This window comes from Podarcis liolepis (genome assembly GCF_965112155.1).
Source record: "Podarcis liolepis genome assembly, chromosome: 4".
Taxonomy (NCBI): Eukaryota; Metazoa; Chordata; class Lepidosauria; order Squamata; family Lacertidae; genus Podarcis; species Podarcis liolepis.
The window spans coordinates 64480558-64498959 of NC_139558.1; the positions used below are offsets into that span (position 1 = coordinate 64480558).

General features: G+C 42.4%; 1 protein-coding gene across 5 annotated transcripts in view; it reads left to right on the forward strand.

Annotated features, from left to right (window-relative positions):
• CADM2 (cell adhesion molecule 2) overlaps positions 1-18402 on the forward strand; it is a 365701-nt gene that overhangs the window by 337581 nt on the left and 9718 nt on the right. For all 5 annotated transcript variants that reach the window (XM_083498679.1, XM_083498681.1, XM_083498682.1 and 2 more), the window contains one exon: positions 14862-14987. In XM_083498679.1, coding sequence (XP_083354805.1) covers positions 14862-14987 — 126 coding nt within the window. The remainder of the gene's footprint in view (positions 1-14861; positions 14988-18402) is intronic.

Sequence of the window (18402 nt, forward strand, 5' to 3'; positions counted from 1 at the left end):
CTGGCAATTGGGACCAGTTTTTTGAACTACCTGAGCTACGTCCCATATTGGATCCCTCGGAGGCTGAACAGCCGTATTGTCCACCAGTCATAGATCCCAAATTATTTCTAGTAATTGTCCTAAATAGTCACTTGTGAGCTTTCTGGCTTGCCTTGGAATCCATTCTCTGATGAAAAATATTTTATCATTTCTTAAAGAAAGCTTCTCTTTTCTTTTTAATGAGATCATAAGCAGTGGTGAAGTATGTTCACTGGGAACATGAGAGGCACTGCCAGGTTCTCCTTACCTGGAAAAGATGCTCCTGAGCTGACAAGCAGGAAGCAGAGGTTGCACCGTTTTCTGTGCTTCAAAAATCAGTCTGGGAGATAGAGGAAACTGCAAATCCCATGCTCCTGGTAGGAAATTGTGCTTCTCAGTTTTCACAGGAATTCCACTTGCAGTTAAGGTTTCTGATGTTGCTACTGAACTGTCCTTCCCTGGTTACTACATTTCCATTTTCTAAGTAAAGGTCATGTTATTTACAAAAAAAAGTGTGCAGCATGCTACCAAGGTGAAGATATAAATGCGATTGTAAGAAAGATTGTAATTTGGGGGGATCTAGACTCTTCTCTCATATCCAAAAAGGCCCCCTATTTTTGAATGAAGTCCATTATAACTTACAGGCTTCCAATGCAGGGGCATAACATCATAGAATTGGAAGGGACCCCTGGGGTTATCTAGTCCAGCCCCACAATGCAGGAAACTCAACTAGATCATACATGACAGATGGCCATCCAACCTCTGCTTAAAAATCTCCAGTGAAGGAGAGTCTACCACCTTACTGTCAGGAAGTTCTTCCTGATTTTTAGTCAGAATCTCCTTTCTTGTAACTTGAATCCATTGTTACAGATCAGAGCAGGAGGCAGCATTAGCTTAGTTGCATCTCGCCAAGTGAAACAGTTAAATCGTATGCCTGTCTGCTCAGAAGTATGTCTCATACAACTCAATGGACCTTAGTAGGAATAGGACGAGTAGCATCTTTTCAGTGTGACACGTGAAAGATGCAAGTGAGAATGTTATGCTGCATCACAAAATGCCTCAAACACACATTAGATAGCTGACATCCTGGACAGCTCAAGTGTACAAGCAAAGCCATGAAAGGTATTAAACCAGTTAAAAATACCATGGCCTATGGTACCAAAGGCAAGTCATAGGTTTAAATATAAAAGTCCACTGGAGAATGCAAGGCATTTGCACCCTTCTCACTTCCCTTGGCTTTTTGAACTAGTGTGTCAGTCAAGAGTAACCATATTCCAAATATTTTTTGTCCACAGTTGGTAATCTGTAAGCTTTTCTGAAGTGCTGGAGTTGTTACTGATTGATTTTTCGTTTCATTTCTATACTGCACTTCCTTCCGTAGAACTGAAAAAGGGTCCACTGAGACTTCACAGAGGCAATGCTGGAAAAGAAAGCCATTGCTGCATCTGCCACAGATACAGAATAGGATTTTAAATGCTGCATTGAATCAGATTTATTTTGAACATTTCTATGCCGCCCTTCCTTGGTAGTATCAGGGCAGTGCACTATAATATAAACACATTGTTCATAAAAACAACACATTGCAACATATACGACAATCACAGTAAAACCAGCCAACTCTACTAAAGGGCTTGGTATTAATAATCAGCAAATGCCTGGGGAAATAGAAATGTATTGAGGATGTGCTGAAAGTATGTTGAGGTATGTTCCTTCTGTTGCTTGAGACAGGAAATGCCGCAACAGAATCTCTGATCAACTCCTCCACTGGAGTGATAGTTCACCAAGCTTGCAAGTACAGTTGTACCTTGGAAGTCGAATGGAACCCGTTCCGGAAGTCCGTTCGACTTCCAAAATGTTTGGAAACCAAAGTGTGGCTTCTGATTGGCTGCAGGAGGCTCCTGCAGCCAATCGGAAGCCACAGAAGCCCCGTCAGACATTCAGCTTCCAAAAATAGTTTGCAAACCGGAACAGTCACTTCTGGGTTTGCGGTGTTCGGGAGCCAAAACGTTTGAGAACTAAGCTGTTTGACTTCCAAGGTACAACTGTAAATGAAACATTCAATGAGACAAACAACAAAACAAATATTGCACATACCTACCACACAACACTCTCTGACCTCCTACTTCTAATCCACCCATCAACCAAGTATGTCTTGCCTCCTGAGAACACCCTTCAGATGTTTCCAATGGATGCTTCTCCAGTGAGCACTTGGTTTCACGATTTAAGACCTGCATTCAAGGCACCTTTCTTGTTAAATAGTATTTTATTACACTTTAATATTATTGGGAATATTTTTGCATACATCACCTATCCATTTCATCCCTTGTAGAAATGTGTTTCTAAATAATGAGATTTAGGGGAGTGGTCAGTCTTAGTTTTAACATGAACAGCAACATTTTATCATTCAAAGTACAGCATGGTACACAACTGAGTAAACATATTTCAGAACAATTGTCATTTAGTAAAATGAAATACTGCCATTGTTTGGTAATGCTCGCCTAACAGCTCTAAGATTAGACCACATCTCACTTTCCCCCAGTGGGCAGCATTTAAGAAGTGAGTAATAGGTCTGTCTGCCTTTGTCAAGTAATCCCAAATGTAAGTAATTTACAGGACGACATTAGAAGCTGCTACAAGCGACATATTGTAATATGTCATTGGAAATCAGCTTCCCTTTGCACGTTTGATCAACGGCCAGATGGAAGCTTTTATCACATTTATTTAATCTGAAATATACATAGTAATTACAGTGGACCTTTTGATTTGAGCCCTCATTGCTGTCTCCAGAGAAACGGGGGAATGAGTCTGTCATTGTGGTATAGATGCAACCTGGTAAGGCAGAATTCTGATGTGCGTATCATTCCCCAGTAGTCTGTTGACACAGGGATTATCAGTCTTGTTGGAAAGAAAAGCAGTAAGGGATACGAAAAGCCATGAACCGACAACTGTCCAGCTTTTTATTAGACATATTAACAGCTTTTAGAAAACCAAAGAATAGCCTCAGACTTGGCAGGCTCATATAACCCCAAGAAAAATGATTAAGAGTGCATATTGAGTAGTATTTTACTTTTAGGCAATTAGAAAGAATGAGAAAGAAGAAAACAAGGCTTTATGGTTCCCAGAAGGGAATTCCGTTAAACACATAAAATACTTTCAAATATGCTTTAATTAAATGATGACACTACTGGTTGTTTTCACTTTAGATATACAGTGGTACCTCGGGTTAAGAACTTAATTCTTTCCGGAGGTCCGTTCTTAACCTGAAACTGTTCTTAACCTGAAGCACCACTTTAGCTAATGGGGCCTCCTGCTGCTGCCGCGCTGCCGGAGCACGATTTCTGTTCTCATCCTGAAGCAAAGTTCTTAACCTGAGGTACTATTTCTGGGTTAGCGGAGTCTGAAACCTGAAGCGTTTGTAACCTGAAGCGTCTGTAACCCGAGGTACCACTGTATAAATTAAGTGCTGTGTCAAATAATTTATCTTTTCCTCTCCATTTGGGATTTTTTGCCCCACTAGAAGTTACAGGTGCCCTGTACCAGCTTAATAATAATAATAATAGTAGTAATTTATTATTTATACCCCGCCCATCTGGCTGGGCTTCCTCAGCCACTCTGGGCGGCTTCCAAAAGAATATTAAAATACATCAAACATTAAAAGCTTCCCTAAACAGGGCTGCCTTCAGATGTCTTCTAAAAGCCTGGTAGTTGTTGTCCTCTTTGACATATGGTGGGAGGGTGTTCCACAGGGAAGGCGCCACTACCGAGAAGGCCCTCTGCCTGGTTCCTTGTAACTTGGCTTTTCACAGTGAGGGAACCGCCAGAAGGCCCTCGGTGCTGGACCTCAGTGTCTGGGTAGAACATTGGGGGTGGAGACGCTCCTTCAGATATACTGGACCAAGGCCGTTTAGGGCTTTAAAGGTCAGCACCAACACTTTGAATTGTGCTCGGAAACATACTGAAATATCTATGCCTATAAATTCTGATAAGCATGAAGAATGGCAACTGTAATTTCCATTCTTTTCCCCATACTGTTTTTGGAGTTAAATGGAGCTTAATCCCAGGCAAATGAGTAAAGGATTGAAGCCAGCAGATTAATTTTACCTTCCTGGGCAGGGGAAATCTGCAGTTGTAAGCACCACGCCATCCACAACCCTATTAAGGTAAAGTGACCCCTGACCATTAGGTCCAGTCGTGGCCGACTCTGGGGTTGCGCCGCTCATCTCGCTTTACTGGCCGAGGGAGCCGGCGTACAGCTTCCGGGCCATGTAGCCAGCATGACTAAGCTGCTTCTGCCAAACCAGAGCAGCGCACGGAAACACCCACAGCGCTACCCGCGTCCCCACAACCCTATTAGCACATGTTAATTGCACCCCACCCACACCAGTTTTATTTTTATTTTTTCCTTCCCATTGACTTCAATCTGAAGAGAGGGGAGGTATGCCAGCCCCAGGGCTGGTATAATTTTTCAGCACATTGGTAAGTGTGACTGGGAATGAGCCATCTTCAGATCCTATGGACCAATGGCTTCCAACAACAACACCCCCTGAATGCTCATTCATGATCCCACCACAGAGAGCCACCAGTGGGTCTACAGTGGCACTTTCTGCTGTCACACATATAGGCCTCCAAACATAGACCTCTCTCTCTGCCCACAGTGAGGTCCAGTGTTTTATGGCCTCTCAGGTTCTCTCTGTCACCAGAGGAAATGAAATTTTACTGCATGGTTCACACCTTCAGGATCAGTTTGCTTTTTCTCTATTTGCTTCAGCTTATGTCATCACTCGGGACGCGGGTGGCGCTGTGGGTTAATCCACAGAGCCTAGGACTTGCTAATCAGAAGGTCGGCGGTTCGAATCCCCGTGACGGGATGAGCTCCTGTTGCTCAGTCCCAGCTCCTGCCCACCTAGCAGTTCGAAAGCATGTCAAAGTGCAAGTAGATAAATAGGTACCACTCCGGCGGGAAGGTAAACGGCATTTCCGTGCGCTGCTCTGGTTCGCTAGAAGTGGCTTAGTCATGCTGGCCACATGACCCGGAAGCTGTACGCCGGCTCCCTCGGCCAATAAAGCGAGATGAGCGCCACAACCTCAGAGTCGGCCACGACTGGACCTAATGGTCAGGGGTCCCTTTACCTTTACCCTTTATGTCATCACTCTGCTATAGGTATCATGATACCCTTGTTTATGTACCTCCCCATATCAGAAAGGCATCATAACTTTCATGATTAATTGGTATTGCAGCTCACAATAAGAATCAGAAGATCATCATTATGATTTGTGAGTACACAAGTGCACTGATGATTACAAAAAATAACACAGAATGTTATATTGCACTTATAATTAATGTCATAATCAATAGAATAAAATATTTTTTTTTAGTTTACAGAAACTTTTTTTCATTTAAATAATCTCTGGCAATTAGTTGACCACATTAAAATATTAAAATAGATTTGTTAGTATCTGAAATTGTATCTTGATAATGACAGCTTGTATCGTAACATAGAAATGCTCTAGTCTGTGCTCAGATTTGGAGTTAATGGGGGAGGGATCATGAGATAGTTGAAGTTTTAGAGACTCTTTTAAAATGTATTTCTGTGACACTGGAAGTGAGGGAAAGGAATAGGTAGAGCAAAGGAGTTAGAATAGTAATTTGTATAACTCCCTCCACCAGGTCTCTCGTTTTCTCTCTTAAAGCTATGGATATAATAATGATTCAATTTTTTTAAAAAACAAAAACACACCAATGGGGTCTCTCCTACTCTTCATAGCCTGTCAACAAGCAGCTACTGCTAAAACAGCCTGCAAAATAGTCATAGCACAAAGCCTTGAACTGCTGACCGTTGAACTATAAGCAACAGAGGTCACACACAAAACCCCCCACAATGCTCAAAACATAAACCGGCAGTCAATATACAGCATTTATCCACAGCTTGATTGAAAGGTGATGAAGACTGTGTTCTGATATTTAAATTATCATGGGGAATTTTCCATTTTCTTCTATGCATGAATCAAAGAACAATGGCACTGTGTATCAACAACCTTTTTAATAAGAGAAATTATTCAGCAATAGATAAGGCAGGCAGAAGAGAATATATATTTAAATGTGCTTGAGAATGACCTTTAGCATTCTGTTCTTGTTTCCATTACACAGGAAGGATTAGCCTCTAAGTTGCTTTACTCACCCATCCCCATTGGTATATTCTTTAAAGTATATAAAAATCAGGGATAGTCAGAAGCTTAATTAAGAATACAGTCTAGTCTTTCAGGGCCCTTCCCAAAGTCCTTTACATTACTGCTTTCCTAGGAAAAGCCTTAAAGCATTTTCAAGAGAGAAGCTGGATTTTTCCATTACCCAGCCTTCCATTTTAACTCACTAGAACCCAAACCATTAACATTTCAAGGGGATTAAGAAGAAGATACAGTAACATATTTTGAAATCAATGGGAAATCACTGTTCTGGTGGCATTCAGATGCTTCCAGTACATGTTTTAAACAATCTGAGATCATTCTAATCAGATTCACTTTTCACACTTTCCCCCCATACTTTTTTGAGTCCTGTTAATGGTGTGTCCAGGTCATAAGGTACATGCACACAAGTTTGTGTATACACACACACACACACACACACACACACGCGAACACAAGTCACGTCTCTTTCTTTGGACTACCTGCAGTATGTTGCTGTTTTGAACCATTTCACATAACAGCCATGGGCCATGATTTAGCATTCAGTTTTATGGTATTAGAAGGAACATCTCTTTGCCCACCCTGAGAGTTCTCCCTCCCAGTAGTGTATCATATATATTCTGGTGCCACATCCATTCCTTTTTTCCAATCAGAATTTACTGGGCAATATCAATAAGTGCAAATGGAGGCCTCTTATTGTCCTCACTCTGAAAGGGAGGCGAGAGAGAGAGAAAATATCCCTGTTGCCAAGGCAATTAATATGTTCCCCTCAGCCCTGCAGGTTTTTGTTTTTTTTAATGTATACTGGAATTTGACTATAGCTGAATTAACTGTCTGCAAGCCATTGTAACTGGGAGCTGTGGAGATAGTGTTTCAGGAAGGGGGCAGCAGGGGACCTGAGTTACAGTTTGGCTGTAGTTTACCATGTATCAAACTAAGGATAAATCTGAGAAAGTAGTTTCTTCTGCATATACATACAAAATGGATCAAAAACTGGTGAGTTCTAATTGGTCAGGCACTTCTGCATTATCCTACTGGATTGTTGTTATAGGCCAGTGGGGAAGCAAAACTGCACCCAAATTGAAATGATTAGCTAAGGGAGCCCTTGCTATAGAAAACAGAAGGTTGAGCTCTGGCCAAGGAGGACAGAAAAGAAAACTGCCGAAAGAGATTGTTGGTGTAAGAGCTGGTGTCATATAAAGGACATCCAAGGACTCAGGAAGGGGCTTTTACAGAAACTTCAGAGGCCCGAGAAAACCAAAGAGCTAAAATCACTGGATACAACTGGCAAGGTTTGCAGAGAAGAGTTTGTGTCTTAAGAGGCTGTGGGAATGCTAAGAACAGAGGTTGCTGGATCAGGGTGAAGACTGTAGCAGAAACACTTCATTAAGTGTGGACTTGGTTGAAGACGACAAGTACAGTGGTACCTCGGTTTACGAACTTAATCCGTTCCGGAAGTCCATTCTTAAACCAAAACCGTTCTTAAACCAAGGCACATTTTCCCTAATGAGGCCTCCCACCGCCCTTCCACCATTTGGATTCCGTTCTTAGACTGAGGTAAAGTTTGCAAACCGAGAAACTACTTCCGGTTTTGCGGAGTTCGTAAACTGAATTGTTCGTAATCAGTCCTGTTCTTAATCTGAGGTACCACTGTACAGTCCTCAGTGCCTAGTTGATGAGTGTTAACTAAGGAGGAGTGGGATAGGGAATCAGCTTCAGGTCTGGTTATGAACAGAACTGAAGCTTGCATAACTCTCCCCTTAAGGTGACAGAAACTCTACACTGTATTTGCTAAATAATTCAATGATGCAGTGAGATAATTCTTATATAAAGCAATTATAACAAAATGAAGTTAACCATCTAGTTTATTAAGTTACTATACATACAAACATCATTGTCTGATTAGTAGCTATTTTAAATAAATTATAATTTACTCTTATTTTTTACTTTTACCTTTCTCATTATCAATGGCTCATAGACATGTTGAGTGTGCTCTACTTCCATGGCTAGAGGCATCAATGCTTCTGCATGACTGTTGCTGGAGACCACAGGAGGGGAGAGGGCTCTTGCACTTGCTCTGCTCATGGACTTCCCATAGGCAGTTGGTTGGCTGCTGTGAGAACAGGACGCTGAACTAGATGGGTCATTATTACTTAATATTTTAGTCTCCATGCTGTTTTGTCCTGTGCTTCTCCAGAGCTTCTGGTGGATCAACTAAGGTAGAATACAAATTGTACTGAGACATGTGGTGGCCTCAATAACAAAAGATTAGGAAAAATAAACAATAAGTAATATCAGGGTATAGAGGGAACCTAATGTGTGAGACATCCATCCATAACCAATAAATAAGCAGTAGAGGGATTCTTTTTCATAAGAGCATGACGTTGTCCAAACAAACTGGGCTGACAGCACTAAGGATAAGTGAAGGCCTCCTGTTGCCCTCACTTTGAATGGGAATGGGAGAAAAGAGGGAACATATTCCTGTTGCCAAGGCAATGAAGACACTGTCATTTCAGCCCCACAATTTAGTGTGAAAGAAATGAATGCTGCATTAGAAAGGGCATTATTTTAAAAAACGATTTGCTGTTGCGCATATGCACATGAATGCACAGAACAAACAGTTCGAAAAAGAGTCCCTTGCAATGCAGTGCTGATTGTGACCAGTCTGAGGTGGAGTGGGATCATGTCCTCAGTGCCTTGGCAATGGGGGTACAGTCTTTTTTCTGTCCATGCCTGCTTTAAGTGGGCAAACATTTCTACTCCCTTTTGAGTTCTCCCCAAATGCTAGTCTTTATTTTTGTTTTTAGCTCAATACACATTCTTTCTTGCTATGTGCACCCATTTTCCCCCACCAGGTAGTAATCTAGTTTTGAGAGGAGAAACTCTTCATTTTTAGCAACTTTCCCTGAAGCATTTAGCCAGAAATGGTAATTATGTAAGATAATAGAGGAAGTAAATTCAGCACTGTAGTTCACTCAAGGGATTATGTGTATGTTAGTAAGTGCTGCAAGATAGTGCATAGCTCTACATATATGTCTTTCTTTTCTGTTAATATTTTCACACTAGGTATAGCTTCCTGTTTTGTTGTATTTTATGTAAATATGGTTTTCACCTTGAGATGGCGAAACCTTAATAAACCCGATCACTGGTTCACATTTCTGATAGGTTATTTGTCTTAATGAAAACGTCCTAAATAGCTGTACAGTTGGAATCTCGAATTTTTAAGCTCTGCATTTTGTTTTATCATGTATCCAAAATACAAACGTGTACTTGTGTATTTTGGTCATGTTGAATTTCTGGTATCTCTACCCTTGAACATCTAATGTTTGTCAGGGGTGAAAAGAACAAACTGCCTAAGGGGCAGGTTTGTGTCTGGAGAGATAGACAGTGAGAGAGAGAGCTTTGCTGGGTTACTTTTCAACAGGACAGCCTATCCGCTAATTCTTTCCCTGGTGTGCAAGGAGAAGCAGGAACCATGCTGTTTCTGAGAAGTAAACAGGAAATTACTTTCCATTGCCTGCTCCCTATTGGCCAGGGTGGACGGGGGAGCAGTTGGTAGCACTTGCAATTGTTTCCTGGAGCTCTGTGCTTGGTTCTCAGGCACATGGTTCAGATATGGTGATACCTCACTTAGGTATCTTTGTGTGGGAAAACAGAATCTCACTTCTGCTACTCTTGCTGATGAAAATGCCTAATATCTGTTGATGTGGATTGGGGACTGAGTAAAGGAGAACAGAAGAGTAAGAAAGGCACCAGTCAAGCCAAAACAAACAAATGGAGACTCTTCAGAGTGCATAAAGTCAGTGCTATCTGTTATATGTTAACAGTCAGTGCTATCTTTATGGCCCTGATCAGGCCACAGTGATCCATGCGACAGTCACCTCCAGGCTTGATTATTGTAACTCGCTCTACGCGGGGCTGCCCTTGAAGCTCACCTAGAAACTCCAGCAGGTGTAGAATGCTGTGGCGAGACTCCTTACGGGGTCCTTGCTGCGTGACCACATCCATCCAGTGCTTTACCAGCTGCACTGGCTCCCAGTGGAATACAGGGTCAGGTTTAAGGTGCTGGGTTTGACCTTTACACTGGATCAACAGCAGTATAGTGTCTCAGTCAAAGGCAGTAATAGTACCACTCTATTCTGCCTTATTCAGACCACATCTGGAACACTGTGTCCAGTCTAGGCCTAGGACCCACGTACCTACGGGACCGCCTCCCCTGGTATGCCCCACAGAGGACCTTAAGGTCCACAAATAACAACACTTTGTAGGTCCCGAGCTGCAAGGAGGTTAGATTGGTCTCAACTAGGGCCAGGGCCTTTTCAGTACTAGCCCCGACTTGGTGGAACGCTCTGTCACAAGAGACTAGGGCCTGAGGGATTTGACAGCTTTCCGCAGGGTCTGCAAGATGGAGCTGTTCCGCCTGGCCTTTGGTTTGGATTCAGTCTCACCCTTATGTTTCCCTCCCCTCATGGTTTTGATTTATGGGCTACTACTAAAATGAGGCTGCATTTTAAATTGTATTTTAACCCATATTTTGACCCGTATTTTAATTAACTGTTCTTTCTTTTTTATTACATTTTATTGTAATTTTATTGGTGTTAGCCACCCTGAGTCCGGTTCTGGCCGGGGAGGGCAGGGTTTAGATAAAAAAGTATTTATTTATTATTGTTATTATTGTATTATTATTATTATTATTATTATTATTATTATTACTCCCTCTTTTACTTTACTGTGGCTTAAGCCTCAGCTAATAGGTATTTTGAAGGGAATAAAGATAATTGTTTTTAACACCTGGAATTCAAAGCAACACGTGATGGAAATGAGGGAATTGGGTCTGTGTGCTATAGAGAGGGCTCCTTCTACTCCCTCAATACCCTAGTGTCAGATCTGACAGAAAGTTGTGAAAGATCCGTTGTTGAAAGAAGAACTACAAAGGTCAGGTGTCCACCTCTTCCTTCCCTTCTCTGCATATCTATGGTCATCTTTTGAGCAGTATTGTGTCAACTTTTTAACTAAAATTCAAAGTGATTCCCTGTAAATTACTACCTATAACTCAAGTGGATTAGGGGGACTGCATTTGATACATTTGTTGCTCTGATTCAGATTTTAAAAATGGTCTGATAAACAAGACTGTGAACAAGCTGTGTGGCCACACTCCTTTTTCCTTTTTCCCTTTCCTTTGCCTCCTTTCCTCATGGAACTGACTTCAGTAAGACTTTCAACAAAGTCCCCCAAGATTTTCTTGTGGAGGAGCTGGCAAGATGATGTTACTGTTTGGTAGATCTGGTTGACTGACCAAAGCCAAAGAGTTCTTACCAATGGTTACTCATTATCCTAGAAAGAAGCGACAAGTGGGATGTTGTAGGATTCTGGCCTGGTGTTGGCCTGGTGTTGTTCATCATATTTATAAATGACCTAGATGAAGAAATTGAGGGGATGCTCATCAAAGTTTCAGATGATACCATCTGGGAGCAGTAGCTAATACCTCAGAAGATGGAATTGGGATTCAATATGATTTTAATAGGTGGAAGAACTAGACTGAAACTGACCAAAAGAATTTCAATAGGGACAAATGAAAGGTACTACAGTTAGGTAGGAACAAACGGATGCACAAATATGATGTTGGAATGGGGGACACCTGGCCTGACAGCAGTACGTGCGAAAAGGATCTAGGGGTCTTGGTGGACCACAAACTTAACAGTGTGATGCAGCAGCAAAAAAAAAAGCTAATGAAATTTTACACTGGATCAACAGCAGTATAGTGTCTCAGTCAAAGGCAGTAATAGTACCACTCTATTCTGCCTTATTCAGACCACATCTGGAACACTGTGTCCAGTCCTGGGCAACACAATTTAAGAAGGGTGTTGACAAGCTGGAACATGTGCAGAGGAGGATGATTAAGATGATCAAGGATCTGGAAACCATTTATTATAAGGAATGGTGGAAGGAGTTTTGTAGATTCAGCCTGGAGAAGATGTTCTGATGTTCTGAGATGTTATGATAGGCATCTAAAATACTGTTACATGGGAGATGGAGCAAGCTTGTTTTCTGTTGTGCTAGAGGGTAGGACCTGATCCAATGGATTCAAGGTACAAGAAAGGAGATTGCTGCTAAACATTAGGAAGAACTTTCTGATGGTAAGAGCTGTTTGACTGTGGAACGGATTTCCTCAGGAGGTGGTGGAATTTCCTTCATTGGAGGTTTTTAAACAGAGCTTGGATATTCATCTGTCAGGGATTCTTTAGCCGTGGTTCCTGTATTGCAGGGGGTTATGCTAGAGGACCCTTCTACAGTTTTGTGTTTCTGTGCTTTTAAGCTGTTAACCTCCTATTTCTCATGGTACCCAAATCAAGAAACTGGCATAATTGCTTCTGAAGGCAGCCCTGTTTAGGGAAGTTTTTAATGTCTGGTGTTTTATCATGTTTTTAATATTCTTCTGGGAGTTGCCCTGGGAGGCCCGGCCAGATGGGTGGGGGATAAGTAATTTATTATTATTATTATTATTATTATTATTATTATTATTATTATTAGGTTTACTATTATATCTAACTTCTTATATAAAGAATCTCTTATAAGGCTCTGATATAAATTGTACAAGTCTCTTTAAAAATAACAGTAAAAACAATACTTTATAGAACAATCTTAAGAGAGCTGGAGAGCTCTCTTAAGCATCTTTTAAAAACATTTCTTATTTCCATTGCTTTTCAGTTCCAGGAATATGGGAGGCTTTTGGTTCCAATGGATCCAATGCCTTTCCTGATCTACCGTGGAATCTTTTTAGCCCTGTCTGACATTAGCTACCATGAGGCTACAACAGTTGGTGCATGGACTGACCTCCTTCTCAGGCCTTGGGCCTCCCTCTCTGCCTGCAAAATCCCATGGCCCCTGAGAAATCCTCCCAAAGACTTTAATACTATGCTAAATGCTACTATACTAAATTTTCAAAGAAAGCAAAGTTCAAAAGATTTAATTTATTAAGGCTGTGATTATAAGCGTGCCTGCTCACAAGCTCAAATCAATTCATGGGATACCTAACAATTAAATATGTTTCACAGCCTTGTCGTATGAAGCATTTCAGTGTTCCTTTGCAGTGTGCATATATATATGTTAAAAAATCTGCAGCTGTACTCTCATTACAAATCTATGCATAGTTTACATGGGAGCATATCCCACTGAACACAGTGGACCCTTTTTGAAGCATGCTTGGGATTGCAGTTAAATGGGTCAATATTTCATAGATCCTTTGTGTAAAATGGATAGTTCTAGATGGTTTGAAGGCATGGTGGCAAAGTGATGCAAGTGGAAAGATAAAATAGGAAAGCTGAATGTATGCATTACAGAGATTGCCAAATTATTACTTGATAAATTTCTTACTTGGTAAGCAGCTGTGCAACTACTGCTATTAGGATGGAAGGTCATTTTCTGACACCTTATCTGCTATGGACATGCCTGTTAGGAGAGCACCATTTCAGAGATGGTATTTTCCCCACCTTTAGTTTGGGCTTTCTACCCTCCATCCCCACTCCCCCCAAAATCACAAGAGTTATTTTTCAAAAGCTGCTCCCTCCCCCTTTTTTCTCACTGTATGTTTTCAAATGAACTGCAAAAGATACCTCCTGAAAGGGAACTGTCCATATATCACTGCATGTGAACCTGTTAATACATTGTGAGCATACTAATAGTGATCTTGGCAGAGCTGCTGTTCATTGGTAGTTGAGGCATCTTAATGTAAAATTAAATTATTCTAGCCTTATCTTTAAGACCAAATCATTTTCTATATCTCCTTCTTTCACTTACTTTAACCGATACCCGGGAGGTTACTGTACCACTTAATCGATCAGAACTTCTGAGGAATTACTCCCCTAGGTGATGCTATTTTCCCTGGCTGCCTTTCTGATGAGGCCCCTAAAAATAAATGAGCAGTGTACTAAATGACAAGTTTAAATCCTTTGGTGTTCCTAATGTTTGGAACACGGAACCTTAACACAATAGGGGCTAATACATATATAAAGTTAAAAACGATTTGAATTTACTCACTTCAGCATTAATCAGATAGCTGCTTTGAATTCACGAACTAACACTTGAGAATGAACGAAGTTCCTCAAAGATGCATTTACGTTTATCTGACCAAATTCATGCAGACTCAGCTTCGCCTGCAGAACTTGCTCAGCCACATTTCCTCCCTCCCTCTCTCCTTCTCTACTGCAAAAGGATACGGATGACAAAAGGAGAATATATAAGGGATTCCCACTGAGATTCAGCTCTATAAATTATGTATTATGCAGACACCATTCTGCTGATTCTATCTGTTCCCCAATTCTTGATTCCTTGTTTTTCCGTCTATAAATAGCTATGGCCAGATTTTCAGTTGAAAAGTGATGAGGACAAAACCAGAAATCTTTCCTATTAGTACTGTCTGTTTAGGATTCCCTCTCCCTTTCATACTGTGACGTCCTCAGGGCTTTAAGTCTCTGGGAATACAAGCAGTGCTGTATCACTGATAAGCTAGTAGGGAATGGACTGAAATAACTCTTGTAAATATTTCTAAAATGATTTTTTTGTGGGTGGGGGAAGACAATTGTTTTATACCTTATCATCTGGATATTTTCATTTTTCAGCATATCAGAATAATATGTTATACTGTCATTTTTTTCCCCTAGACCCCAATGCTATGGCTGAAAAGGACGCAACGGACCACGCTGTTATAGGAGGGATAGTTGCTGTAGTTGTTTTTGTCACACTATGTTCTATAATTCTGCTTGGTCGATATCTGGCAAGACATAAAGGTAGGCTAGATTTAATCACAGTGCAGTCACCTTTTGTAGCAATATTTCCTAGTGATTAGTTTTACCCTGCAACCCTTACTTTTTTTTTATTTAAGAAGCTCTTCTAGACCCCAGGAAAACTCAGCTCTGGTGTTACAGCATCAAGTTTTTGTTTGTTTTTTGTGTTTTTTTAGTGAGGTCCTGGATTTTACCCAATTTTACAGCTGGATTAACTGTGGCAAAATAACATCTAGCAATCTGCCCAAGGTCACACAGGGTGTCTGTCTGACTCGGAATCAGGCAGTTGGGATTCTGTGTCATGCAACAGACCCCCACTGTACCTTAATTTACCGTATTTTTCGCCCCATAAGACGCACTTTTTCCTCTCCAAAAATGAAGAGGAAATCGGGGTGCGTCTTATGGGGCGAATGCCTGCAAGCCTCGCGCGCTCGGCAGGAGGTCCCACCGGGTGCGCGAGGCTTGGGGCGGCAGCCTGTCGCCCGAAGCACGGGGAGCCCTCGGGAGGGCTCCCCCTGCTTCGGGTGAGTGTCTGCAAGCCTCGCGCACCCAGCAGGAGGTCCCACCGGGTGCGCGAGGCTTGGGGCGGCAGCCTGTCGCCCGAAGCACGGGGAGCCCTCGGGAGGGCTCCCCCTGCTTCGGGCGAGTGTCTGCAAGCCTCGCGCACCCGGCAGGAGGTCCCACCGGGTGCGCGAGGCTTGGAGCGGCAGCAGACTGCTAGCTTCTAGGTGCGCGCAAGCAGTCCGCTGCCGCCCCAAGCCTCGCGCACCCGGTGGGACCTCCTGCCGGGTGCGCCAGGCTTGGGGTGGCAGCGGACTGCTTGCGCGCACCTAGAAGCTAGCAGTCCGCTGCCGCCCCAAGACTCGCGCACCCGGTGGGACCTCCTGCCGGGTGCGCCAGGCTTGGGGCGGCAGCGGACTGCTTGCGCGCACCTAGAAGCTAGCAGTCCGCTGCCGCCCCAAGCCTCGCGCACCCGGTGGGACCTCCTGCCGGGTGCGCCAGGCTTGGAGCGGCAGCGGACTGCTTGCGCGCACCTAGAAGCTTGGGGCGCGCTGAGCTCAGCTTGCCCCAAGCTCCTGGTATAGCGCAGCGATCCGCTAGCCCTGGGAGAGCCCCGCGGCTCTCCCACGCTAGCGGAGACCTTGCCTGCACGCAGAAGCTTGGGGCGCGCTGAGCTCCGCATGCCCCAAGCTCCTGGTGTAGCGCAGCGCACCTGGGGGGGAAATAAAATTTTTTTCCTTTATTTCCCCCCCCAAAATCTAGGTGCGTCTTATGGGACGGTGCGTCTTATGGGGCGAAAAATACAGTAATGAGTTTGTAAGATAAAAATTCTATATAAATAGGCAGACAAGCAGATAAGATAGACAGTTGTGAACTGCTGGGTCTCAAAAATGCATTTTTTTTCAACCCTCAAGACAGGAAAGATACTGACCATTAAATTCTGACATCCTACCAGTCATTTTTAAGCCTGGGGGCGGGGGAGTGTGGTGCAAAATGGGCATGTGCATTTTGAGGATATTTCTCCCTGGATGTTTTAGGGAGGAAATAGGTACAACGAGGCAGCCACCATCTATTTATGCATCAAAGCAGGGCAGGTTGGGCCTACTTATTACAAGAAAAGCAAGCAGGTGATTGGAATAAGCCCTCTCCCTTTCCCCATCCTCTTTCCTTAATGGAATCTGTTGCCTTTCTTTTCTTCAAAAGTGCTTCAAAGAACTGAGCACTGCGCGATATGGCAAGGCAAGGGAGGAAGGCTACGCGTCTTTCTCCCATGTCCTCCTTTGCCTCATGTCACAACATTAAGAGAGTTGGGGCATGTTAACATCTGAATCGGGAAAGGCTGACTGTTTTGAACCAATGCTTGGATGAGGGCCAACAAACTGAAATTGAATCCCAGTAAGACAGAGACTCTATTGGTGAACAGTTCCCAGGCGTTGGGGACTTTCTCAGTTCTAAAGGGAGTAGCACTCCCTCTGAAGGATCAGGTATGCCTCTGTGTGAAACAAGCACCAGTTATCAACTTAGGCTGGTATGCCATCTATGTCCTTTTATTGGATAGCCTGACCTTTATGATTCATGTGTTGGCCACCTCCTAATTGACTACTGAAATTAGCTCAACATGGGACTTTCCTTGAGACTGGAATGGAAGCCACAGTTGGTGTAGAACAATGCAGCCAGGTTGTTAGTGGAGCCCCTGGGTGAGCAGATATTACACCTGTGCTGAGGAAACTGCCCTGCTTGTCAGTCATTTACTAGTCCATGTTCTGGGTCTTGTTACTAATATATAAAGCCTTGAACTATGTGGGACCAGGCCATCTTAAAGATCACTTGCCCCCGTATATACCTGCAAAATCCCTTAGATAATCTGGGGACATTCTACTCAAGCTGCCATTGCACGCTACACAATATCACAGAGTGGTAACATGAAAAAGGGCATTTTCCACCCTTGTCCCTGAATTGTAGAATGTCCTTCCCTCTGCCATATGTGAAGTGTTATGCATCAGTTCCTTCAGACATGCTATAAAGATATACCTTTTGTCCAGGCTTCCCCTAACCCATAAAATGGAACACTGCTATTACTTAGTTCCTTCCTTTGTTCTGCTTTTTTATAATGCCATTTCACTGTTGATTTTAAGTTGGGTATCAGGTTTTTCTTTATGATACTGCTGTTGGTTTTATATCTATATTTCTTTACTGCTTAGAGATTTTTAAATATTAAATGGTTTAGAAATGCTTTTCAGTAAATAAGTATTTAAAAGTAACGCAGAAATATATGAATGGGCTGGGCATATATACACATGGCTGCCCTATCTTATCCACATATATCCAGTCCTAGCACACATTGGTTTTTTGATTATGGTTTTTTTATTTTAAAAAAGTGCAAAAAATACAATATGGTCATTGCTATATTCTCATTTTTCTGCAACATCTTCCCACTGTCTTTTAATCATAACCTGCATTATTAGAACTGTTCATGTAATTTGCAATAAGCACCTACTGAAGTGTGTTCCCTTGTTCACCTGATAATCAGAATATTGTGTAAGATAAAGCTGCATGCTATCTAGGCCAAGACCATTTCCTTAGCTAATTCATACAAGCTAATCAAGAATGTTTCCTTTTAATTTTTATACCATGTATAAGGTATGTCATTTGATCAGTCTACCGGAAAACATGACACCTGTGTTCAACTAATACAGGAGGGCCACACGCATATCCCAGCTCTGAAATAACCAAGCTTTTCCCATTCAGTAAAAATTGGCTTTTCATCACTGAATGTTGCTGCACAGATCCAAGATTTGCTGTACTAGGAAATAAATCCTTACAATAGCATACCCTCTATTGTGTCAGTGTTAAAGGAACAAAGCAGGAGGTAGGAGCAGCAATGCAGGCATTTTATATTGGCACAGAAAATTAGGAA